The sequence below is a fragment of the Drosophila takahashii genome, chromosome 3R, assembly GCF_030179915.1.
Source record: "Drosophila takahashii strain IR98-3 E-12201 chromosome 3R, DtakHiC1v2, whole genome shotgun sequence".
NCBI classification, from domain to species: domain Eukaryota; kingdom Metazoa; phylum Arthropoda; class Insecta; order Diptera; family Drosophilidae; genus Drosophila; species Drosophila takahashii.
The window spans coordinates 29,939,027-29,964,810 of record NC_091681.1 but is presented as its reverse complement, the minus strand read 5'-3'; the positions used below and the strand labels follow the sequence as shown (position 1 = coordinate 29,964,810).

Below are 25,784 nucleotides of genomic sequence, written 5' to 3'. Positions count from 1 at the left end.
TTATTGGAGTTTTCTTTGTTTTCTAAGAAAATAATTCCCATAATTTCCCAATGAGTGACGAAATCATAATTTTTACATGCTTAATTGTATTTTATTATTGCTTAATCTTTGGCCGATACACAGATCGAAAATTACACAGAATCCATTTAAAAACAAAATTAAACAATGATGTTGTCTAAAATTAAATATTTAAACTCAGGTTCGTTAAAATAATTGTGTCGTATGGTTTCAGTGCTAGTATTTCATATATAATATTTATATAAGCTTAACGAATAAATCTCAACATTTATTTTCTCTACATTATGGCTATACTGAATCGTTAAAAAACAGTGTAAATAGTTATGCGTTCTTCAAAAAATGTTTAAAATTGCAGCATACAAGTTTTCGTTTCACATTAGTATTTCGTAATTGACTTGTTAGTAAATTTGTGCTAAAACCATTTTGCTTGTTCGTAAAATCGAATAAATGGTCGTTGGTTCGTGTATGTTAATTGCTATTGCATATAGACTGTGGCACTTGTTTGCATAAGAGACGTACAAAGTTCTTCGAATTGCTGATTTAAGCTTACATCTATTCGTAGATATCTAAAGTACAACAGACATGTGTACATACAACATTAATTGGTACTTGTGGAAGACAAGCAGTTGGGTTTGTTTGTTGGAAACAAATTACACGATAAAACCTTAACTAAACGAAAATGACATGTTCAACATAATATCATTTAGACGTAATCAAACACTTAAACATAGTAATCGGAAATCTGAATGTTACAGGCTAATGCGATCGTTTGTTAAGACACTTGATTTGGTAGGCGGTCGATAGGTTGAGGCAAAGGTCGTTGCTGTTTTTGTGGCTGCGGCTACGGGCTCGTTGGCCAGCTACGCAAGTAGTAACAGGAATATTTGGCACTCGACAACGTTTGAACATTTATGGCGCTGCACTGGAAGCTTTTGGGCTGCCCTATGGAATGTGTTTGCTGTGGCGCGATGGCTTCGGTGGCGGCGTCGGCGGACGCGGCTTGTTTCCATCGACGGCACCCACCAAACTGAAGTTCGTGGTCTCCAAATACTCGTACGTGGTGTTGGTAATACTGGTCTTCGTCAGGGTCGAGGTGGTGCTCATGCTGCTGCTGCTGGTGTTGCTAATTGTGCTGAGCATCGCATAGCCATTCGGCGTCCAATCCAAGTTCTGCGACAGGCTCGTGAAATCCGTGGAGTCGCGTGCTTTGGCTGGCAGCGGTGGTGGCCGAATGTCCTCCTCCGATGTAGAATCTGTAGTTTCTAAGGGGGAAATTAAATATATTTTAATAATAAGTTGAAATTTATTTATTTAGAGTCCAAACTTACCAACAGAGTTGCGATTGCTGCTCTCGGACAGCGAGCGCGTGTCGGGGAAATTCTTAATGGTGGCCGTTGGCGTGGCAATGCTGGCAGGACGAGAGAGTCGACGTTCCTTTTCCATTTCCGAACGCAGAGGTCGCTTGGGTGTAAGCTATTGTTTAGGGATTAGGGATTAGACAACGGAATCACTATTAGTTTTATCCAAACTCACCTCCTCTGTGAGAACATGTGGATCCGGCGTCTTGGGACCACTCAGAGAACTATTAGATGTACTGGCTAGCGAAGCTATGGATGTGTTGATCTCCTTCTCCGGCGTCGATGTTATGGTGGACAGCGGAGGTGTATACCACTGGCTGCTGGACAGGCTATGCGCTTCCCGCTCCTGTGGGTTAAAGTACTTTTTAGTAAGGTTTCGATGTAAAATTATGTGCTACTGCTTACCTTAACCTTTCCATCCTTATTTCGCCGCTTGCTGGGAGTCTTGTCCTTGCTCTTGTTGCTCTTGATGCTCGGTGAGTGTCCCAAACTGGGTCTGCAGATGTTGGCATAGGCAAAGTAAGCGATGATGATAAGCAACAGAACGCAATTAATTAAACAAAACGAAAGAAAAATGCAATTTAGAAATCAACCAAAATCAAAATAATGTTAGAGTCTCAAACTAAATGCCAGCAGTTAGTGTGGAGGAAGAGTTAGAAAAGTTTTGGTTAGCAAGAGCATTCCAAACGACTCGGGATTATTAACTCAGCTCACCTAGTGTTGAAACCTAAGCCGGAGAATGGGTTCTTAATGGAATTGGTCTGTGGACGCGGCAGAAATGTTGACTTCGACAGGCCGCTACTGCAAGGGGAAATAAAATTAGCATAAGATGGCATTATAAACAGAAAGCTATTGTGACTTACTCTGAGGATCCCATGCTGGTTTCCGAGTGCCGATTGTTGCTGCCATCGAAGAGAGGAGGCAGGAAAAAGTTCGGCCTCCGCATGACTACCGAATCTCGCTCAATTTTCAGGTCACAGGACTTGCGACCGTATCGCAACTCCACGTGCTGCTGCATGTCGGCGAAGCAGCCTTCCAGGTGCTCCTGCAGCGCTTTCAGGCTGTCCGGAGCACGCATACGGTGGAGCTGAATAGCTGGAAAGGATACAAAATTTAATGGTTATTAATTCTTCCAACCTTTAACCTGCTACTCTACAACTTACCTATCTCCAGCAGCGGAATCTGATGGGCAATCAGTTCCTTGAGCTCCTCCACCAACTCCTTGTCGTCCGGATTCTGCTCTAGATAATCCTCGGTTAGGAAGGCCTCCTCGTACTTGGCAAAGCCACCCATCACAGCCGGATCCACAATGCCATTGAGTTTCATGCTCAGCGGGTTGATGTGCAGACTCTCGTCACTCTTGTGCAGAATCACCAGCTGCCTAATGTCCCGATTCGTGTCCTTCATGATTTCCACCGCTCGCTCCAGCGGAGAGATCTTGAATGTGTTTGTTTCGATGACGGGGAACCAGCGCAGGATGCCCGGCAGGGGGAAACGGATGAGCAGCTCGGTGCGCTCCAGCCACAGATTCCGAACATCGTCCCTGTCGCCGCCATTAATACTGTCCCGGAACGGACGCGAAAACTGGAACTTCTGCACATTGTTGGCGGCGAAATACTTGACGATTTCGTTGTTGATGATCTTATCGTTGAACTTGCTGAACGCCTGACCCATGATCGGCTCCACCTTGTTCACCTGGATGAACTGCCCGTCGCTGTTGGTGATCTCCTCGCCCGGCGCCTCCAGCGTTTGCATGAGTTCAGCCTGTGGATGCTGCACTAGCATGCGGGCGCAGAAATCACTGTGCCGCTCGTACTCCTTGCCACGAAAGATGTAAACGCGATTCTGGAGAAAACGCGGGAATCCCCGGCCATAGAAGCACACGCGGAAATACTCCGAGTTGTGCCGCAGCTCCTTGATGATCTTCTCGTAGAACAAAGCCATGCGATTGAGAAGCTCGGCCAGCTTCAGGTAGTCGAAGATCTCCTCCTCGTACTGGCGGGCCAGCACCCGGCACATATCAATGGCGCACTCCCACTGTTTTCCCTTGTCGAAGTACTCCATGATCTCAAAGTACAGAGCCTCCTTTAGTTGGCGGTGGGTGCGGCAGTGGCTGTGCTTGTAGCTGCGCAGCTGGTGCGACAGCTCCGTGTCCGTCCAGCGCAACAGCTCCGTGTGCAGCTTCAAAGTAAAAGCAGCCTCCGTGTAGTTCTCGAACTCCATGTGCAGGGCGCAGAGTTTGTACACATACCGTATGTACATCTCCTTGAGGTCCACCTCCGAGTAGAACTGCAGCAGCGAGAAGGTGCAGGCCATGCGATTCTCCTTGCTCTCGTCTTGGATAATAAAGCGGTATTCCAACAGCTTGTCCATCAGCCGCGTGACCATCTGCACAAAGGCGGTGCCATCCACATTTAGGGTGTTGTGCGCAGCACATCGCTCCAGCATGATGGTCTCGAACAGAACCTTGTACTCGGCATCGCCTTTGCCCGCTCCAATCAGGATGTCCAGCTTCTCGATCATCGCCGTCTTGAAGTCCGAAAAGTTACCCTTGTAGTGGGCGTTATTGAACTTGGTGTCGCCATAGCTTTCCTGCTCCAGCCGCGAGCTGTAGTACTCGCACTGCATCATGTCGAAGAAGATGGGGATCGTCTCCTGGCGCAGCTCCTTCTCCGGAATCATGCTCATCTCCAGTATGGGCTCCACCAGCTGCGGCACGAACTTGGGCTTGTGCTGCCCCAGCTGGAACCACATCTTCCGGATCTCCATGGCCGTGTCCTTGCGAATGTCGCGATACCGGGCGAACACTATTTGCCGCTTATTGTCGTTGAAGTCGTTCAACTGCAGGGGGGATTGCACCAGAAAGGCGATGGAGCACTGAAAGAAATTCGACCAGATCTGCTTCTCAAAGGGACACAAAAAGTAGTCCGTGATCACCACGGACAGGTGCTTCAGGGCGCCCAAGATCACGGTGTTCTGGTGCATTATCATGTCCATCCAATCGCGCGGGAAAACGGCCTTCTGGTGCGGCGACACCAGCTCCTCGAAAACCAGCAGGATCTCGACGACAAAGTGCTTCAGCTCCCCGCGCTGATGCAGGTCCTTCACAAAGTACTCGTAGTGATGGGCGTCCATGCGCTGCAGGATTCCCAGCATGATGGCAAAGAACTTGCCCACCAATCCCGTGTCCCTGTCCAAAGCGTGGGCCGCCTTCATCACGGTGCGGAACAGGATGATCATAATGTCCCGAATGTCGTTGTGCGTGGCGCCCACGTCCGACCGAAACAGAAGTTTCAGTATGTTGTTCATAATGTTGATGCACTCGGCAATCTAACAATGAAATGGTATATGTTAAAAATGGTCTTAATGGGGATGAAGGGAGGATTATTTGGGGGATTGATAAGCCGTGTTATTATTTTCAATCCAAGTTTTAAATACTTTTAGTGACTTTTCATAATTAATTTGATGCTTAGGATTGAAAACGCAAACAGGACTTGGGGTTTAAATCTACAAGTTTCGAGCGCTCTCTTTTTGGCTCTTCTTATTTTCTGACTGAACTTCAAGGGAAAACGTTAACGTTAGTGTTTAATTTAATTAAAATTAACATAAAAACGTTGCAGGTTTAAAAAAAACACGAAACCATTTAACATTGCATTGCAAAAAGCTGAAACAACTTAAGCCTAACTTAGCGGGCGTCGATGGCGGGAAAACTTGGGAGCAGAGGAAAACTTTTTCACAATTTCCCCGCCATCGATAGCTTGAAGCTTGGAAAGCCTTTTTAGCTGCAAGCTTAACGGCAGAACAAAAAGATCTTAGGCGGTAAATGATAAAAATACATAACATTTGAAAGGGGTAACAAATCAAGGATTGGTTGATGCTGATCACAGGGTCTGGAGGACCTGGAGCTGACCTGACTGAGACTTCGGGATGAGAGACTTAGTTCCTTTACCTTTTTGTTGGCAGTCGTATCACATGTGTGCAGTTGGGATTTTTTCTGTCCGAGCACTTTAGCGGCTTTCGAAAGATTCTTTTCTTGCTGCCAGATATCGGTTTTCGAGTCTCCCTAGTGTTTTGTACAAGGCAATTGCGGTGGCAACGACAGAGAAACGATAACAACACATAGGTTGGGTTGTGCGTGAATAAAGATTCGATTTTTGATTTTTGATTTTTGGAATATTATACGAAAAACATTTAATGATAATGATAATGGAATTAGAATGGAGAAGACAAGTACAGACAGATAGATAGAGCTGAATAATTAGGTGCCGGTGAGGAGAGATCACACATTCATATTTGGGTGGGTGTGTTTCGGTGTTTCAGTGTGCGTTTGAGGTGTGTTTACTGTTCCCAGGTGGTTGATGTGGTTGGTATTGTGCTTGGATGAGCTGCCAAATGCAAATTGCTTTCTAACTATGACGATGACGGTGAGCGGGTGCAGTACTAATGGCCAAACTAAACACGTCGGTGGAATGTTTACATAACATTTACATGAGTTCGCTACGCCCCATGGTAGATATAAAAGTAGTCTCGCTATGGACACACACAGGAAGATCGCTAACTAACACGGAGCTAACGTGGACAAATCATGGCTAGATCACTACAGTCGATTACATGGTGCTTAACACTAGGACGTGGACAAAACATTTATCTAAATCTAGGACACAAGACACAAAACAGTTGGCAACAATTCAACTGAATTCGCCAATTCACATGCTAAACATTTGTATAAAAGAAAGCGAATGCAACATGCTTAACACTAACTAAACATAGCTTGCAAAGATTAGACTCTTAACTAGTTACTAAATAAATCGAACTGGAACTGAGCAAAATTAAGACAAGTCACATGTCAAGAAAAAAAAACTCTTTCACGAGGATCGCCGAAGTGTTTAATAACCCAAGGTATTAGGTATGTCATTAATGGAATTGTATTTAATAAATTATTTGTTTATAAGTTCATGTTTTATAAAGCAAGAATGTGAGGAATAATAGTTCGCTTTTAGTTAGTTACTTTTGGGGCTGACTTCACTTGAGCATGTGTTGGGTTATGTTTTAATTTTGCGTCTCGTCGGTGCATTCACAAGACAACTTTCAAGGACGATGCATTGGATTAAGAACAAAATGCAGTTCCCAAATGATAAATTAGTGGCACACGCAATGCTGCTACTGCTCAAGCACTTACCTCTTCCTTGCTGTCGAGGTGATCCTTGATGTGCTTGCAGAACACGGGCAGTAGGATGGCTCGACACTTGGGTAGGGTGAAGAGCTTGGTCTCCACAAAGTCTTTGATGCAGCCCATCTTCGACTGAGTCAGGCGGCGCGGTGGGAATTTCTCAAGGATCTCCACAATGGAAACGCTGTTAGCAGATACAAATTAGGCTATGGAATTGGATGATCTATGTTTTAAACACACCTCAATCGCACTTGATCGAACACCTGCATCAGATCGGTGGCTATGATGTGCAGATTCTTGAGCAGCGCTCCCTCCGACTTGAGCAGATTGCTCGGACAGCCAATCATGTCGATAAACATGCGAAGTAATTCCTGCAGCCGCGTGGCAAAGTCCACATAGTCCGTGTTGCAGTTCATCTCGGCGTAGAGAACCCGCGATCGAATCACAAACTTCATTACGTAGTGAAGGTAACGAGTGGTCTTGTACAAACGCCGCACCTCGACGCTCTCCTCCAGGTCATTGCCATCGGCAGACTTTTCTTTCGGCGTGATTGCATCGCTGATATTCTTTTGCAGCACATCCATCAGTTTGCTAAATATCAAGAAAACCAAATTAATAAAGATTTACCCGCAAAATATATACAACTTACGTATAGGCAAGGGTAAATGAGAAGCTCTCATTGATATACACATCGAGAACAGTGAGAAAGTGTTGGTACTTGAGATCGGACACGGTTTCAATCAAATGTATAATGCTCATGAAGACGAGCTGGTCGTATTTCTCGGGCTGATCATTCTCCACCAGTATGTTGAACAGGGCATCGAGTATGTCCTGCAGGAATTTCACCACCTCCTCGCCGGGCACCGTGGACAGGGCGTTAAGGGACTGTTCCAGCGTCTCCTTGTGGGCGGACCAATTAAGAAGGCCCAGCAAGCTCACTGTAAGTTAACACATTCATTAGATTAATGATTTAACACTTAATATAAAGCTCCTGCTTACCGCTCTGCGTGAGCTTGGTGCTGCACAGGTTGACGCCAATGGAGAGCTGATCCTTCGGCAGGAGAGTGAGTCCGCCGATGGAGGGCTTGGCGCCCTGCAGCTCAGCCACCGTGGCTGGAAGCTCCAGGTAACAATTGGCCACCGTTTTGTCGTACTTCTTGTGGTCCATCTTGTACACAGCGAGTATGTGCTGACCCTGGGTGATGGTCGTGCCGTTAGCCTGCATCAGGCGCACATAAGACAGGGCGAAGGGCTTCTCAGTGCGATCCTTTTGCTCGTTGCTGCTGCGGTGCTTGAGGACGAAACGAAGGTGACACTGCTTAAAGTCCTCGATGGGCACGTGAATCTTGAAGGTCTCCTGCCACTTTGGCTTGTCGTCGTGGTAATAAACCACCGACTTGTACTCGTCAATGGGCTGATGCCCTGCCCCGATGCTCAGCACGCCGGGCATGAGGTATCCCTGCTCGTTGGCCACACACACCGACACCTCCACGTTCTTCTCCGATGTCTTGGCAATGCGCGAAAACTCTCCGCTGCAGATCGTTAGGTACAGATCGTTTCGCACATCGCCGGGGAGAATAACTTCTGGGAATCCCATCTTGCGGGCCACCGGCACATTTGTGTGCATCAGTCGGGGAAATTCCTCCTTAATCTGCTTGATGTCGCCTCGTAGAACCTCGATGGTAACAGCCATCTTGGAGTCTATCTTGCCGATATCCTTGTTGGCTATCAGCTTGCGCAGGGTGCCATCCAGCGTATCCTTCTCGCACATGATGAAGGGCAAGTCGATGTTGCCGCGAAAGTCGTCCGACTTGTTGATGAACGGCGTCAGATCCTTGCAGGCAACTCCGAAGGGTCGCCGGATAATGTATTCCCCATTGCTGCTGGCCGAGCCACTGGAACTCACCGACAACTGGGAAGCCTTGCGAGTCAGCATGCTGTTGGCAATGCTCATGCTGGTCCGCTTGGACTCGGCCGAATCCTTGAACTCCATGGAACCGATGCGGATGGCATAGCAGACGAGGTACATTTTGGCGATGGCCAGATCGCTTTTACTGAGATCCGTGAACAGCACGCGGTTGTTGTCGATCTGGTCAATATCCCGGGCGATTCCCGTTCGCGACCACTTGACCACATAGTTCTCGCTAATCGGCTTGTGCGTCTCTCCATCGAAAAGGGTGAAGAGCAGGTCCGAATCCTCCTGGAACTTGCAAACGAAGGCGTTCACGTGCAGCAGGATGTTGTGCGAGTACTTGTTGGGGGTTCGAGTGGTTCCCCGGTCGCCGGAAAGACGCTGAAGGTTGGATAAACGGAAATAGGATTAATAATTGTGAATACTAGCGAGCTATTTAATTTACTAAATACACTCCACGTGAATCATTGCTGTTTCAAACCTTCTTATCGAGTGAATAGTGTACAATTTAATGTGACACATTTGCTGCATTAAATTCTTGATAGGAGGGAAACCCTCTGTTTCGAGAAATTCTCTAGTTTCGGCTTATCTAAACTAATATAAAATTGGACCTCTAAAAAACGGTGAGTAGCAAATTTCACCCAGAACGGATTGACATAAAAATCTAAAAAAAAAAATCATATTAATTACTAAAATAATTAAAACTTTATATTATTAAGAAACTTGACTTGACTTGAACTTGAATTTATAGCTGACAGATACACTTTTCAACACTCACATTGGCCTTTTCGATGCGCTGAACAGCTTGCGTATGCTGTTCGTACAGCTCGGTGGTGCAAATGGCATTGGTGTCCAAAATATCGCCACTCTCATCCCGCACCACCATGTCCAGGCCGAGGAGCTTGTTGCCCGTGTCGATCTGGTTGGTGGCCTGCAGCTTCACCTTCCGCACTTCGTCCAGCGGCAGATTGCCGGAGATCAGGGCCGCCCTGTTATTGTTCAATTCGTTCATTTTTCCGCGAATTTTCGAAAAGCTTGGATTCGTGGTCTAAAATTAGCAAATATATAAAGATTAAAACTGAATCACAATTATGAATAATGTTTGAGCTCACCAGAAAGTAATTCTTGGCTATGGAACCCCACTCAAGGAGCACTTTGGTGATCTCCTCGACAATATCCGTACGCTGGATGCAGTACTCCCCATTCACGATATTATATTCGCATAAATGTATATAGCTCTTGGGAAATATGCCGCGTGTTTCCTTTGCTCTGCAATAATATGGGAAAAAGAGAAAGAGGGTAAGTTAATAAAAATGTGCCATGCACATGGGATGCAGCAGAAAAGAACAAATTGCCACTTCGTGCTTTACAAACGTCACAGTGAAAGCGAAGTTTGTGGGCCTCCCTATCTGTGCAATCAAGAATCGGGCCTCAAAGCGACGCTCCACTGTGGACACTTCATATTTACATATATGACACAATTCAACAGCCATTGCGGCTGATGAATTACCCAACCCAAGCCAAGCGATAGGGGAGCTTGAAGCACTGAAAATCGTGCACTTAGGAAATATAAGTCATTGTGGGTTTTTGAAAAAAGAATCAAGAATCAAAGATTAAATTTGAATTATGTTATAATAAACGAGCTCCCTTATGATTAAGTTTTCTGAAGAAATAGGTATATTGTATTCGTTCAATAGGAGGTGTTACATTATTTAAAACAAAACTTCCCTAACGCCTATAAAAAAGCAGTTCTAAATGCAATTAGTTGTGTTTAATACTAATCTATCATAATGTAGAAGAAATTTTTCAGATGGTATCATTCATTAAAAAGTTATGTGTAAAATATGATGGAATTCAAGCAGTGCAAGCAGTCGCTTTGCTGCATGCATATCTCCATCTTCCTTGCATTTACTTTAAGTAACGGCTATCTTATAATCGACGTTCTTTCTTGTTTTATAATTCTACTTTTTGAAACTATATTTTCCAGTGTCTGCCAGTCTGCAGAGGAAGTGCGCTCAAAGTGTGACACTGTCGGATGAAATGGAATGCTTTAATTTGGCTCAATTCGCCGCTTGACATGCGGGGTGGCCGCTTTAATTGCTCGAGGCATTCATCACTTATAGAATCAGCAGCCCACTTCCCCAGCTACCACATCTACCCCATCTCTGGGGTCCCTGAACCCCGGTCATAGTTCTACATGTATGAAAGGTATCTATCAAATTGATTAACCGTTTTCAATTGATTTCGGTGCTCGTAATTTTCGATATTTACGCTTTAAAATCGTGAGAAAATGCACAATTAAAATTGATATTTTTCTATAAACAGAAGCAGGCATTTTTGATGACTACCCACAGAGACGAAAGTAAACAGAAATTCGGGCCAAATAGGTTATCAGCATATCGAGTGTCGTTGCTCGCCTTGAATTTCTTTTTATTGCCGCGAGATAAACGAAACGCACAGTGATGTGTGGGAAATATTCTACGCAATTAAGGCAAATTAACGTCGCATTCTGGTCTTGAACTGGTTCTCTTAGGCGCGCATCACTGTGATCGGAGAATTCGTGCTTTTATTTATTTACTTTCTTTGCTACCCGTTGTATTTGTTCCACCATCCGAGATGTCTGGCTCTCGGAATCTCTGGTTCCACTTGAGATGGGGTTGTTGTTTGGGTCAGCAGAAATATGGAAAAAGGTCAGCTCCGTCAATTCGGATGGCGTTCTTCTTGTTTTCCTCGTTCTTTCGTTCTTGATAAGACGTGGTCAGCCGTCGCCAGATAAAACCGACAGAGATACAAGGAAAATAAAAAGAATCCCAAACAAACCGAATGGCAGCGAAAGGGTCAAACCATGTATAAATATTGAATGGTGGGAAGGGAAAAGAAAACTTTATCTCTTCTTTTCTTCGACGGATGTGGCATGCAACTTTGGCCGCCACATGGTGGCATCTGTTCGAGAGGCGGAGTAAAGGATGAAGGAGCGTTGGGCAAGAACGAGTGCTGTGCTGGCACAGATTTCCCCAGAAAACCCAGGCATCTTGAGGAGTAAACAAAGGCCGAACCAAATGGGCGGCGCTTGTGTACCTGATTTACGATTGCTTCACTCTCTGCCTGTGAAATATCTGTTTCAAGCATTTCCGCTTCTAAACTTTGCTGCTGTTTCTTCTGTTTTTCCGTCTGTCGATTGTCTGCTACTTTTTTGTCCGCTAATGTATGGGATGTTTCCCCAACCACCTCATGCATATGCATCAGACAAACGAGATTGCAGTGAAAGTCAGGGGAAAAGATCTAGCTGATTACTTGATTAGACAAGCTACACCGATCGAAATAATAGCAGTGCTGCATACTTTACATGGCAATTAATGGAATCTTGTGACTTATAGGATAGGTGTTACAAAGTGAATATATTTTAAACTTGTAGTAAGTTTATGTTACTTCAAATGCTACTCGAAAGTTAAACTCATCTTTTCCTATCTATACAAAAATATTTGTTTTACATAACTACTCACTTTTGCCTGTAGCCGTAGTACCAGTGGGTGGTCTCCTTCAGAATTATGACAGCATCGCCCACATCCAGATTGAGGCGATGTGGCTTCGTCTCCTGGTCGAAATTGCACTTGGCTGAAAGGAAGAAACATTTGGAAAATTAGTATAAATTTGGATTTTCACAGAGCTTAGCCTAGAGCACCTATTCCAGTTGTCAGCCACTGCGAACTGAGCGAAATCACAGCGAAATCAACGCGAATAAACGGGAGCGGAAGGTTATCAATTAGCCCATTGCCCATTCCGCCATTGAGGGGGACGCGCTGATCATCGGAAGCTGGGCTGCCGCTATCTGTGCACCCGAGCGGATGGGATATTTGATAAACCCAAGCCCACCGCCTCCTCTCACCCCTGAACCCCCACCAGAATCTGGGCTACCATTCCATTTCATACGTGAGATCTAATATAAAAATGAAACCCCGCTTTGGGCAATTTCCTCGAAACCCGACTGCCGCCGATAAGAATTGGATGTCTGACGGGGAACTGCAAATGACGCACTTGCATTGGAAATGAAAACCGATATCGCAGCAAGAAGTCGGAAATGTAACTAGGCATCCCGGAATCCGTTTCAGTCGTTCAGATAAGTGGTCTAATTTTAAATAAGTCGCAAAAGTAATGCAGTGGATTGGTCAAGAAATATTTCTTGGAAATATAATACTTTCCTATCCGAAATCTAAGAAATAGTAAGATAGATAGTACAAACCATATCTTCGCAAACGAATTTTCTAAGAATTTCGAAATTTGTTTTTCTTTTTCACTACTTTCTTTAAAATATTTTTAGTTAGTGTCTTGAAGAAAATCTTAGGCCTAAATTTATTTTATAGTAATTGCTACACCTTTGTGAGGTAAGTGAGTAAGTGAGCTCATGGCTACAAGTAATAAATATTTAGCAAATAGTAATTACGGCATGAAGTGAGATTTCACCGCAACACTACAGTAAACAATGTTGCTTAAAAATTAATCAAATCATCTTGTAAAAACCCCTTTCCATCACTCCCTTAGGAGTAGTGCCTTCGGTTTTCCCCGCATGAGACATAATGGGACATAACATCGTCGCCAAACAAACTTCCTTCTTCCCTTGATAGTGCAAGTTTCTGATATAAGCATATAGCGCATATATGTAGTTATGAACACACAAATGTGCACCCCCCATAAAATAAAATCCAGCGCCGCCAGCCAAGCACAAAAGATACCAAATCCAAGTTGAGCCGCCTTCGCGTGGCACGCTCCGGGTGGTGGTGGTGCTGCCGCTGATGATGGTGGTAATAGTGGTGCTGGGACTGCTGGATGTGGATGTGGTAGTGGTGGTGGTGGAAGTGCCGATGGCGACTGCGTAACAGAAGGGGAGCACCGGAGCGGCAGAGGCGCGAGTTACGGTCCAATGACCGATGCTCGCGATGTTCGCGCTGCCCGATCTCGATGGAAAGCATAACAAGCGAGAACGACCTCCACAGCACATTAAGAGCGACAGCGGCAGCAATTCGCAAAAGGTATTCATTGCCGCTGCTGTTGTGCCCCAAACAACAGAGGTCAAAACATTGGCTTTAAAACCCCTGCCCACCAACTCAAAAATTTCTTTTTCAGCTGGGTTTTAAAATATAAATCATACAAAACCATCATGAGTAAACGGAAATATTTTCTGGAATAGTTCCCATGAGGCCTAAAAATTTTAAAAAATTATTTCGACGCTTTATTACTTTTCAAGTAGTGATGGTGTAAACCCAAATGTGAAAATGCTATAATATATTTAATAATTATTTTCAATCCTATTTTTTTAACCGCAATTGTATGTGTCAAATGGTTTTATCTGCTATTTTTTTGCGCTTTGCATTTTATTTCGTCTGTCCAATTGCGTGGAAAGTTAACTTGGAGTGGGACTGGGTCGATTGCGAAAACCAGTTGAGCTGGCCGCTCCAGAAGAGCTTTCCCAGCTGGGAAAGTTTCTTGGGAAGTGCGTAAATACAGCTCCAATAGACTGTTATCAAACTGATTGGATTCACTTATAATATCCACTTATTTCCACTTCTCAAAGCTATTTATGCGCAAGTTAAATAAATACTCGGAAATGACAATGAATCATCCGACGGCGACGCCTACGCCAGCGTCGCTGCTGCGGTCAAGCAATCAGTCACTGGGAACGGCACACCTATAAAGCACCAGAAACAGAACCCCTGAGGGGGTTGAGTTCAAGAACGATCGAAAACGTCATTAAATCGAGCCCATTTCCTTTCCTCCGGTTTGCCGATAAGCGAAACAAAGCCTATCCCAAGACCCTTTTTTCTCCTCTCTGCTGCAGCGACACAAACTTGTTGACTAACGGAAACAATCATAAATAATGAAATGCACAAGTTGTTCGGCTATAAATACCAGAGATCGGAGAAGGGGGAGTCACGGATCAATGGCAGTGGGAAGGAAAAAGGGTTCGTACCAATGGAGAGAAAACACAGAACAGTCAGCACTCAACAGGCAGCCAGGTAAACCAAACAAAATAGGTACAATGCAGGGAATTATTTTTAGAAATGCACAGGGAAAAACTATTGAATATTGAATTTTGTGTGCCAGCGTTCCTAGCTTAAATGTAATCATATTTTTCTTCAGTGCATAGCTCCAACGGATGCAGCTGCACCTGGAAAAGGGAGATGTTAAAGTGGCCCCCAGCACGTGAACAAAGTGTGCCCTTTTCTTTTCCTCCGACCAACCGAAACCCCCTTCGGTTTATAGTTTGCTAAAAGCTAGATAAAAGCAAAAGCCAAAACAATAATAAATCGCAGTCCATAAAGCAACGTGAATATATAAAATAAACCGCAGTTGAGGCGCTTCGTCATCAATTGGTGTCGAAGTTGGCGTCGTGACTGGTGACTGGACAGTAAAAAAAAAAAAGTGAAACAAAAACTACAACAACGTGACAACGACAGCCACAACTTGGCTCATTTCAAAATCTCTGGCTTAAATAGCACGCGGCTCAGAGAAGATTCTTTATGGCTATATATGATCATACACATATGCAAATTTGCTCCACACATTAAGGCATTTTTTACTCTTTTTTTTTCTATATAGAAGCGGGTTTGTTTGACGCTCTCTATTGCTCGGGGTAGGAGCTTTTATGAGCTAAGCCCCTAAAGCGGTTTCTATATATAAACATTTTCCTATATATACGTTTTTAATTGCCCAAAGCCTGGGGAACAATTTTGAGGGTTAATTATAATGATTCTCGTTGGTTAAGATGCTCTGGCATTGACTAATTACGATTGGTAGAGAAGATCTCTAAAACGGGGTGAGGTGAGATTAATATGGATACGAAAAATTCAACACTTGTGTGTACGGAATGGGGGAGTGCACGATGGGAGTTCTATTGTTCAATTTGAATTTTTCAAGTGCTGAACAGATACATATGCGGCTAATTGAAGACGTTGAGAGGAATTTATAATTACGTATTGTGAATTAATTATATCGGATCCATTGCAGTAGATTCAAAACAAAAATCCAATTACTGGTTTGTTTATAGTGCACTGACTGAACATATTTAAATACGATATCTTAACCCCACCCAAACTAGACAATTAATAGTTTAACATTTTTTCGGTCTAACATTCTATGTTCTTAAAATGTTTAATATAATGTTTATACTCAGTAACTCTTTATAATATCATACAATATTTCGTTAGCATACTTATAAATTTACTTATAAGTAATTTGGAATTTGAAACGCGATTGCTTTGGCGTATGTATAACATTATCTTTTTAGGTAAATATTCCCTTTCTATCTATTTCTGTCAAATTTTTGGGCTTGCCAAAAAGGAAATATTCAACAAGCGTGCAATACATACAACTGGGTAAACCTGAAACCAAAATTATACGTCGCATACTTATAGGGCACAAGACACAGCCCCTTCCATCTTGGACTCCTAGATAATATTTGATGGGACATAAATTCATAAAAATACTTGCGCAACCTCTTCGAGCGTCTTGCCCGTTGACAGTAACGGTTAATGTCGTTGCGGTCGTAAAAAGTATCCAGAAACAAATTAGAATTAGAATCCAAACAAAAAGAATGTTGAAAAAAAAAAGAACGTTGTTATTACGGGGCAGAGCCATAAAAAATTGCGGAGCAACAAAAGAAAAAAGAGGAAATGTAAACACAAACTTGACCCATTTGAGACATCTGAGAAAATCACTTAAAAACAATCTAAAATTGGTTTTATGACTTTTTGAACAAGTAAGGTTAACTGGTCGGATAAAGAAAAATTGTTTCCTGAAAATAATTATATCAATATTGTAGTAATAAGAACTATGTAAGCAACTACTATTAGTATTAACATGGCCAACGTAGTTTTAAGTTAATTATGTTATGTTATTTGTGTAGCCCTGGATATGTTATGTTGTGCTATCCCTGGTTTGTAAAAGTCACGAGAGTATCTTCCATCCCTGGAAGGCACGAAGAAAAAAGAGGAAGAGGATTCGAGAAAAAGCGTGGCTGGTGATCGGATGTGAATAACCGAAAATAAAACTATACTATACACTACTTGTTTAAATAAAACTACAAAGACACCATACTATAATTCAGAAGTGGTAACTGAACCTAACCAAGTTATATTGGAATAGGAAAATATTAAAATGGCTACACGCATTAATCTCGGCGAACTGAAATTAGTGGAAATCAAAAGTTACTGTGACAAATTTGGTTTATCCACAAAAGGAAACAAAGCCGCACTAATTGCGCAACTAAATGCTGTACTACCGTCTGAAATTGCTCCGGAGTTGTACTACGAAAAGGTGGAGTCTACAGGCGAAATTGGTGCTGAGATGACTGGCGCCAATCCGGCCAACAACAACAACGAAGAACAGGATGGCGAGATGGCTGTCGCCAATGCAGCCAGCAACAACAACGAAGAACAACGCAAAGAAGAAGATGAAGACGTGTTCGGCAACGAACTTAAACTTGTCGAGACAGTTGATCGTGATGGCGTTCAACTAGAAGGAAATGGCGTTCAACCAAGTGCTTCAACCTATGGCGTTCAATCAAGTGCTTCAACCTTTGGAGTTCAACGTAATCCAGGTGGCAACGCTGTGGGAATGGAACAGGCGATGCAAAATTTACGTTTTGAGAATGTTGACCGCCTTTCCAAACCAGAGATGAACTTAAACACCGTCAAAGAGCTACTCCCAGAATACAACGGCGATGGCAACATAAACGAATGGTTGATGGTGGTTAAAAACGTTCGTGATGTGTTTAAAGTTAGTGATGACGTCATGCGTCCACTAATTTGCTCACGCTTGAAGGGCAAGGCTAATTTTTGGCTGTTATCTCGCCCATCACTGTTGTCTGGAAGTATTGACCTGATTCTGGCACAACTAAAAATTTTTTTCGGAACCAAGGATAATGTCTTGGAAATGCGACGCAAGTTTGAAAACCGCAAGTGGCAGTTCGGCGAGAAGTTTGCTATTTACTATTTTGACAAGCTTACTCTGGCACAAAACATCGCTATGAGTGCTCACGAACTAGTGCAGTACTTGATAGATGGCATACAAAATGTACAACTTAAAAATCAAGCGAAACTACTACGTTTTGCAGTGCCTGCTGATGTATTGGTAGCCTTTCAAGATGTAGAGATTCCCAGAGCTCCGGTACAACCAAATAGGATGCAAGGAACGTCTTCATCAAACGCTGCGACCCCGGAACAGAGGGTCATCAAATGCTTTAACTGCCACAGTCTTGGTCATCTGGCTAAGGACTGCCGCAAGCCAGTACGGGCTGATGGAGCTTGCTATGCCTGTGGAGAAGTTGGACACTTGGCTAGAGCGTGTTCATTGTACAAGAAGAAAGAACATGGCAACGAATATGTAAGACATTTTAAAGTCCAGTTTAAAAATACGATACACATTTCTAACAAATTTTATTCCATAGAGTGCCTCATAGATTCGGGAAGTCCCGTTTCATTTCTAAAGAAGTCAGTAGTTCCCAGTAACGTAATCATTGACGAGAACAAGTTGAATAATACCTTTTTCGGAATAAACGAAAGTAAACTAAATGTAATTGGAAAAACAGTTTGTTTAATTAAAAGTTCAAATAAAAACGTGTTGATTGAATTACTGGTTGTAACTGATGAATCTGTAAGGTACTCAATGGTAGTAGGACGCGATTTTTTAAATTTAAGTAATTTTAAGCTTGTAGAAGTGATTGACGATGGTAACCATTTATCTGTTAAGCCAGTGGGTATACATTTAGTGGAAAAGTGCGAAAGTGATTTGTCAAACAAAGTAGAAGTCAATGTAGAGAAACAGGTAGATGTAGAGGCAAAAGTAGAGAGCGATCTTGGAAACAATAACAAAGTAGAAGTCAATGTAGAGAAACAGGTAGATGTAGAGGCAAAAGTAGAGAGCGATCTTGGAAACAATAACAAAGTAGAAGTCAATGTAGAGAAGCAGATAGATGTGGAGAAAAGTGTAGAGAAGTCGAGCAGGCCCGAGGTAGTGAAATGTTTAAAAACTGTAGCGAATACTGATGTTGAGGACTATGAGGCTACAAATGACAATGTCGACACGAAATTAGACAAAGTTGTTGCGAATGAAGAAAGTTACAATGTGGATTCGTTTGATAGAGATATGTTAAATATAAATGTTATTTGCGATGGTAAAGCAACTTATACGATAGGAAGAGAGATGAGTCAAGAAATTAGAAATAAGCTTGAATGTTTGTTTAAGACATTTTATGAAGACGCTGATCGTCCGATGGAACCTAAGATAAAATGTACTATGAAGATCACAATTGAAAGCGATAAACCATTTCGGTGCCCCCCTCGAAGATTGTCCTACGCAGAAAAGTCCGAAGTTCAAAAAATATTAGACGAGAATTTAGCCAATGGGTATATACGCCCAAGTGAATCTGAATATGTGTCGCCAATTGTTCTTGTAAAGAAAAAGACTGGAGAACTTAGAATGTGTGTCGATTATCGTCGTCTTAATAAAGTTACTCTTAAAGATAATTATCCGATTCCGTTAATTGACGACTTGTTGGAAAAGTTAGCGAATAAAAAATTCTTTTCGAAACTTGATTTGAAAAACGGATTTCATCATGTGTTCATGGATGATAATTCTATTAAATATACGTCTTTTACTACGCCACTAGGGCAGTTTGAATTTCTAAGAATGCCGTTTGGCTTGACGAATGCACCACCCACATTCCAAAGATTTATTAACAAGATATTTGCTGATATGGTACGACTAGGAAAAGTTGTGATTTATCTTGACGACATTATGATAGCGACGGAGAGTTTGTATGAGCATTTCGAAATCTTAAAGGAAGTTCTTAAACGTATAGTTGAAAACAAGTTAAAGCTTAGACTTGATAAATGTGAATTCTTACAATTGTCCATTGATTACTTGGGATATACAGTCAATGGAGAGGGGATAAAAGCAAACGAAACAGGTTTAGAAGCAATTAGGTCTTTTCCAGTACCCTCAAAAGTCAGCGAGGTCTCAAGCTTTATAGGATTATGCTCTTATTTTAGAAGATTTATTAAAGATTTCTCTATTATTGCAAAGCCACTGTACGATTTAACCAGAAAAGACAAGAGGTTTGTTTTTGATAAAGAAGAAGTAGATGCGTTCACTATACTTAAAGAAAAGTTAATAGAAGCTCCAATTTTGGCAATATATGATCCGAGAGATGAGACAGAGTTGCACTGTGATGCAAGCTCGTTAGGGTATGGCGCAATATTATTACAAAGAAAAAGGGATAACAAGTTTCATCCCGTCTTTTATTTTTCGAAACGAACAACCGACGTGGAGTCAAGATACCACAGCTTCGAGTTGGAAACTTTAGCAATAATAAACGCATTAAAAAGGTTTCGAGTTTATTTGCAAGGAATTAGGTTCAAAATTGTGACTGATTGCAATTCATTAACTTTAACCTTAAATAAAAAAGAAATAAATCCCCGTATAGCAAGGTGGGCTTTAGAGCTTCAAAACTATGACTATGAGCTTGAGCACAGATCGGGAAAAAGAATGCAGCATGTGGACGCACTTAGTCGAAGTAATAGCATTCTTGTAATTGAAACAAATACTTTCGAAGAAAATCTAATTATATGTCAGGGAAGAGATGAAAATATAAATAGAGTTAAAGAAATGTTGTTAAGTCAAGAGGATGAGCACTATGAACTACGAAATGGTGTTGTATATAAGAAAAGTAACGATAGGCTACGGTTTTGTGTTCCACAATCGATGGAAGAAAATGTTCTGTACAAATACCATGATGAGATGGGGCATGTAGGAATTGACAAAGTAACGGACCTCATAAGTAAGAGTTATTGGTTTCCAAGTATAAGAAAGAAAGTTGAGAGTCACATAAAGAACTGCCTAAAGTGTATAGCGTTTTCTAATAAAACAGGTAAAACTGAGGGGTTTTTACACCCCATTCCGAAAGGAACAAGTCCGTTTGAAGTCATTCATATTGATCACTATGGTCCGATAAATAGCAAGGAGACAACTAAAAAGCATATACTAGTAATAATTGACGCATGTACAAAGTTCACCAGATTATATCCAACCAAAACAACTAGTACTAAGGAAGCAATCGAAGCGTTAGAAAACTATTTCAGATCGTACAGTAGACCTAAGAACATAATATCTGATCGAGGCAGTTGTTTTACGTCAAAGGAATTTGAAGAGTTTGTTGTACAGAACAATGTAAGGCATGTAAAAGTAGCAACAGCTTCGCCACAAGCAAACGGACAGGTAGAAAGAGTTAATAGAGACTTAGGTCCAATGATAGCAAAGTTAACAGACGTAGAGAATAATCAACCATGGCACAAAGTTTTAGACAAAGTAGAGTTCACAATGAATAACACAAAGAATCGAAGTTTGAATCAATATCCAAGTGTAATGCTATTTGGTGTAAGGCAGAAGGGTTGTTATATTGATAGTTTAAAAGAAAATTGTATTGATGAGTGTCAAGAAGATATGCACAAAGACCTAAACGAAATAAGACTACAAGCTGATATATGTCAGAGAAAAGCGCAAGGATATAACAAAGACTATGTTGATTCAAAACGACAAAAGCCGCATCTATTTTCTGAAGGAGATTATGTTGTTGTACGAAATTTCAATTCGCAGCAAGGTGTGTCCAGTAAGTTAGTTCCCAAATTCAAAGGGCCATACGTTGTGTCCAAGGTGTTAGATAATGATAGGTACTTTATTGAAGATGTAGAAAACTTTCAGCAATCCCAAGTGCCATATTCGGGTATATGGGCGGTGCATAATATGAAACCCTGGCTTAGTGGAATAGAACAAATTAATGTTAATAAGAATCCAGATATAAAAGATAAGGAAACAGATCCTGTGGAGAAAATTGACTATACAAATGAAATTATTGTAAATAAAAACAAAACTAGCATTACCGAAAATAGTAGTAAAAACAAAGACGTAAACGACACTTGTAAAATAAATAAATATGGCCAAAGTAGCATTGTTACTAGAAGTAAGTCAACGAGTATCGGGAGATCCTCATAGTCAGGACGGCCGAATTGTAGTAATAAGAACTATGTAAGCAACTACTATTAGTATTAACATGGCCAACGTAGTTTTAAGTTAATTATGTTATGTTATTTGTGTAGCCCTGGATATGTTATGTTGTGCTATCCCTGGTTTGTAAAAGTCACGAGAGTATCTTCCATCCCTGGAAGGCACGAAGAAAAAAGAGGAAGAGGATTCGAGAAAAAGCGTGGCTGGTGATCGGATGTGAATAACCGAAAATAAAACTATACTATACACTACTTGTTTAAATAAAACTACAAAGACACCATACTATAATATGGGCCTGTTTTCTTGAACTTAGATATTTTTAGAGTAAATAGAGCAGCGATAGCATAAAATTCGTTTGAAAACCGAATTATATCTTTTATGTTTTAAGTATTTTTCAAAGAAAATGGCATATTAAGGGGAAACCCCGTATGTTTAATTTTAATAACCAAATGTTTGATAACACGCGATCAAAAGTGTAAGCCCTCCTGTGAAAAATATTTCAATGGAACCTGGTAACCTTTGTAACGTTAGCTCACATTTCTTGAGCAGCTGAAACCAGTTTCCACTGACACCGGATGACGCACTGTGCCCCAATGACGCGACCACCCCCCACCCCCCAACCCGCTGCTCGTTCCCCCGGTCACTTTCCCCGATCGAATTCGATCCCCATAACTGCTCTTTGCGGCAGGCAATTTATGTTTAATTAAGCAATTCCCGAGAGCAATCGAAGATTGCAGTTGGTCAATTAGCATAGAAGGGAAACCAAAGATGCGACAATCTCCGACATTGGCAATCTTCGAATGGGGGTGGGATAGTTACATACATTCAGTGTGCGGGGTGGGGGCAGCGATTGAGTTTCCATTTTGATTGCGAAATGGAAAGCGGAGATTCGCTGGCAGTGGGGGAGAGTGCTCTGATAGTGGAGGGTTCCTGGGGTGGCGATCCAAGTGGAATCAGAATCAGAATCCCAAGTGGATGTGCAACTCACTTGGGCGGTTGCTCAACTATCCGCAGTCGGAGGATGGTATGTGAGGGTAAAGTCCGGGGGATGAGTGTTCCCTGATCTGAGTCAGCAGCGCAAACAATTATGCAGCCGCCCCGGAGGAAGGGCATCTGCCTGATGATAACACGAATCGGGGGACCCTTATTCGGTTGCGTAACAATATCTTGTTTATCTTTGAAATTATAGAGCCCGAGACTTTGGATGTAAGCTGATTACAGGGTAAGTTATAAGGCTAATTTTCTAAAAGCAATTCAAATAATATTGGTTCAACTTTCAAATTCAATAATAAAGTTTTAGAATCTAGTAAATAAACTTTGGATTGTGTATGAAAATATGAGAATACCTTTTCGGCTCACTACCAATTTTGATTTAAAATTTTCACTTGTGTAGAAAAGGCAGTGGAAAAAAGCCTTTCCTTTGAAATTATGCAAATCAAAAGGCATTTCATGCATCTCAAACTCCAACGAGCCGGAAAATTTTAATTAAATCGAGAAAACCCAGACTCTGAAATCAGAAACCAAATCAACTAGTCCCCCGCTTCCCTCTTTGTTCTTCCTGTTTGAGGCATGAGTTTTGACTTCACTTTTCACTGCTCTCAGGCCTCATTAAGTTTTACGTTTACTTTTGGAGCCCTCCCCTTAATTTGAAGTTGCTGTATTTATTATTAACGCGCTTGTTGTTTTTGCTATTCAAATTTAGCCGTAGAATGCATCTGCATGGAGTGAGTAAATAGAGGCGAGGGTCTGAGGGGAGCGGGGGGCCCTGCAGGTGCACACCAACTAGAGGCAATGAACAGTGGAGTAGTGCAGCAAAGAAGTGAAGATGTCACCGCAGGCAAACTTTTAACTTGCTCGACAAACAGACAAATCATCAAAGCCAGAAGGGGCACGGTGGAACAGCTGGCTTCTATCGTTTGCAAAAAGTGCAAATTTAAATGTTTGATACCAAAACTTTTTTTGTTGTTTAATTTGTGTTTACAAATTTTCTATAAAATGCTTTATTCTTTTTCACTAAATAATAATAATATTTTTAATATTATTATGTATTGTTATTGGATATTTTTTGCTCTTTTGCCTGAACAGTAAGATTACAACTTTAGTCCCACTGTGCGTGGAGGTGAGTGAGCAGGGAGCTGCAGTATCCCACTCCACAGGAGTGAGGGGGACCTGCATACATATGCAGCAGATCTTTTATGTGCGAGTGAGTGTGCCCCAACTACCGCTATGCAGGAGGCAGAGGACTTGACTCTAGCTCTCGCTCACTCACTCGCACTTCAACAGAAATAAATTCAGCCAAGTGCCACCCACCGACACACGCACACATCGATAGACGATAACAGCACTGAGCCCCATAAAGTGATAAAGCGATTACTCAATGGCCATTGCCTTTGAGTATAAGTTTTTTGAAAATATAATACGCAAAATGGATGAGCTGCCAAGCAAATCCCTTTGCTTTAACACATTTTACAATATCTGGGACAGCCCGCTATTTGCTTAGAATTTGAAAATTTGTAAGAACCCAAGGTAGACAAACAAAAAGTGGAAAACCACGATAAGACAAGAACGCATCCAAGCTGTCTTTGATAAGGAGTTTCTTTTGAATTCCGTATATGCTGTAAGGCATTTTCGCATTACAAAGGCCAAATTCGCCACCCAATGCCAACGACTAACTTATCTACCGCCCCATATTCCGAAAATTATCGCAGTTGATTACATTTTACCACCACCCACCGCACACCGCCCACCCGACCACGCCCCACCGGTATTATCGGGTACTCGCAACGATTTCGACAGTTAGTATACGCGCAAACACAAAAAAGGGCAGAGACAGAGGCAAACATGTGTAAATAACAAGTGCAAACACTGGGGAGCTCCATTCGAGTGTTAACGAGTGAGATTCCCAGTTCCACTCGGTCTACCTGAAGTAGTAGTACCTGTGCCCTGTACCTGTCGTATCTATTGATCAGCGGTGAAAAGGTCAACAAAGCGGGAGCCATAAAAAATTCACACGTATTCGAAGCGGGTCGCGATTAGATATTTCATGGTCACTGCCAATGAATTGGGATTTGTCTCAGTGTACACAGAGAAGAAAACAGGTTTACAAATATACTCGAAGCAATATCATATGCAATTTCTTTCTCAGCATGATCACCTTTTTCTCCCAGTGTGTTGCAGTTGCACGTGAGAGAGGGACAGGCGGAGGAGAGAGAGACAGATGATGGAAAACAGGTTTTCGTTTCAAGAGCAAATCTCAGAATTTTATGCTAGTGTTGAATGAGCAGGATGAAATGGAAAGAAAAACGAAATTACAGAGAGAGAGAGGGAGGATCAGCGACGGCCGCGTGTGCAAGCGAGAAGGTGCAACAAGTTTTACCGTAGCAACGCAGCAGGGGGCACACATGCGGCGAAATGAGAGGGAAAGAGGGGGCGGGGTTCTGGAAAGGAGCGCCCAACAGTTCATAAAGTTTTCCTCTATGCTTGTTTACAAAGCACTTTGTTTAAACATTCTTGGCCAGCCATATTCCAGCTAATTTATCGCTTTAATAGCTTCCACAACTTACCAATGCCGAATTCTGCCTGCTTGGCATTGCAATCGCTCCACACACTCATCTTGAAGGCTTTTCTTCTCCGCGCTGCTGTTGTTGTTGTTGATTCAGCGCCGACTTTTACCAGCGATCACCACTCACACATGCAAAGCGGTAGACTTTCGTTTGCGAAAATAAAAACAACAAGACACAAAATTAGGCAACCGAAAAGAGCAACACGTAGTTGGAATTTCGATTTCGTTTTCACAATGCCGCCAACACCAGCATTTCGACTCGGATTTCGCTGTGGACTTTGACGAACACCGGGGAATCGAAGTAACTATTGCACAAAGCCTGCATTCCGCGCAATTGTCGCTGCTAATGCATTTTGCGTTGTTTTCGCTCGTTTTGTTCTCGATTTGGGAGTTGGCCGCGCTCAGCTAATTATCTCCGCTCATGGACTCGCACACGCACTCGAACACACACTCGTGCGCTCGGCTCACAGTTAATTAATTTAGCGCTCTCGGAGGAAAGCCGCGCGCTCCGTTCCGACCGTTTGTTGTTGAATGGGCGGTTTGGGGAGGTTTCTGGTTGCGTCGGTTTGATGGTGGTGGCCGATGAAAACATCGATTGTGGTTCGAACTCGAGTTTGGGGAAATATCGATGTTCCACTGCGACAATCGGTGCTTTCCCATCACTAAAAATGTTAAGTTTTCGTGATCACTGATGCAAAATTCTTGCAT

General features: G+C 42.4%; 2 protein-coding genes across 5 annotated transcripts; one reads left to right on the top strand and one right to left on the bottom strand.

The window, feature by feature from the left end:
* Positions 1 to 68: 68 nt before the first annotated feature.
* mbc (myoblast city) lies at positions 69 to 25,615 on the bottom strand. 3 transcript variants are annotated; one of them, XM_017153231.3, is made up of 16 exons: positions 25,078 to 25,615; positions 11,962 to 12,073; positions 9,571 to 9,727; positions 9,237 to 9,506; positions 7,546 to 8,839; positions 7,196 to 7,484; positions 6,787 to 7,137; positions 6,556 to 6,730; positions 5,326 to 5,439; positions 2,540 to 4,706; positions 2,240 to 2,471; positions 2,091 to 2,177; positions 1,782 to 1,872; positions 1,552 to 1,722; positions 1,347 to 1,491; positions 69 to 1,280 (listed from the first exon to the last, which is right to left on the bottom strand). In XM_017153231.3, exons 1-16 carry the CDS (start codon positions 25,124 to 25,126, stop codon positions 961 to 963), a joined length of 6,024 nt encoding a protein of 2,007 aa, XP_017008720.2. In that variant the 5' UTR covers positions 25,127 to 25,615; the 3' UTR covers positions 69 to 960. The 3 variants fall into 3 exon arrangements, with proteins under 3 accessions (XP_017008720.2, XP_070072339.1, XP_070072340.1); XM_070216238.1 differs by lacking the exon at positions 5,326 to 5,439; XM_070216239.1 differs by lacking the exons at positions 69 to 1,280; positions 1,347 to 1,491; positions 1,552 to 1,722; positions 1,782 to 1,872 and adding an exon at positions 1,890 to 1,998.
* LOC138913332 (uncharacterized) lies at positions 14,455 to 21,796 on the top strand. Of its 2 annotated transcripts, XR_011419008.1 has the most exons (3): positions 14,455 to 14,469; positions 16,359 to 17,836; positions 17,901 to 21,796. XR_011419008.1 is itself a non-coding variant. In XM_070216643.1 (2 exons), exons 1-2 carry the CDS (start codon positions 16,610 to 16,612, stop codon positions 17,910 to 17,912), a joined length of 1,239 nt encoding a protein of 412 aa, XP_070072744.1. In that variant the 5' UTR covers positions 16,291 to 16,609; the 3' UTR covers positions 17,913 to 21,796. The 2 variants fall into 2 exon arrangements, 1 of the variants encoding a protein (XP_070072744.1); XM_070216643.1 differs by lacking the exon at positions 14,455 to 14,469 and having other exon boundaries at positions 16,291 to 17,836.
* Positions 25,616 to 25,784: the final 169 nt, after the last annotated feature.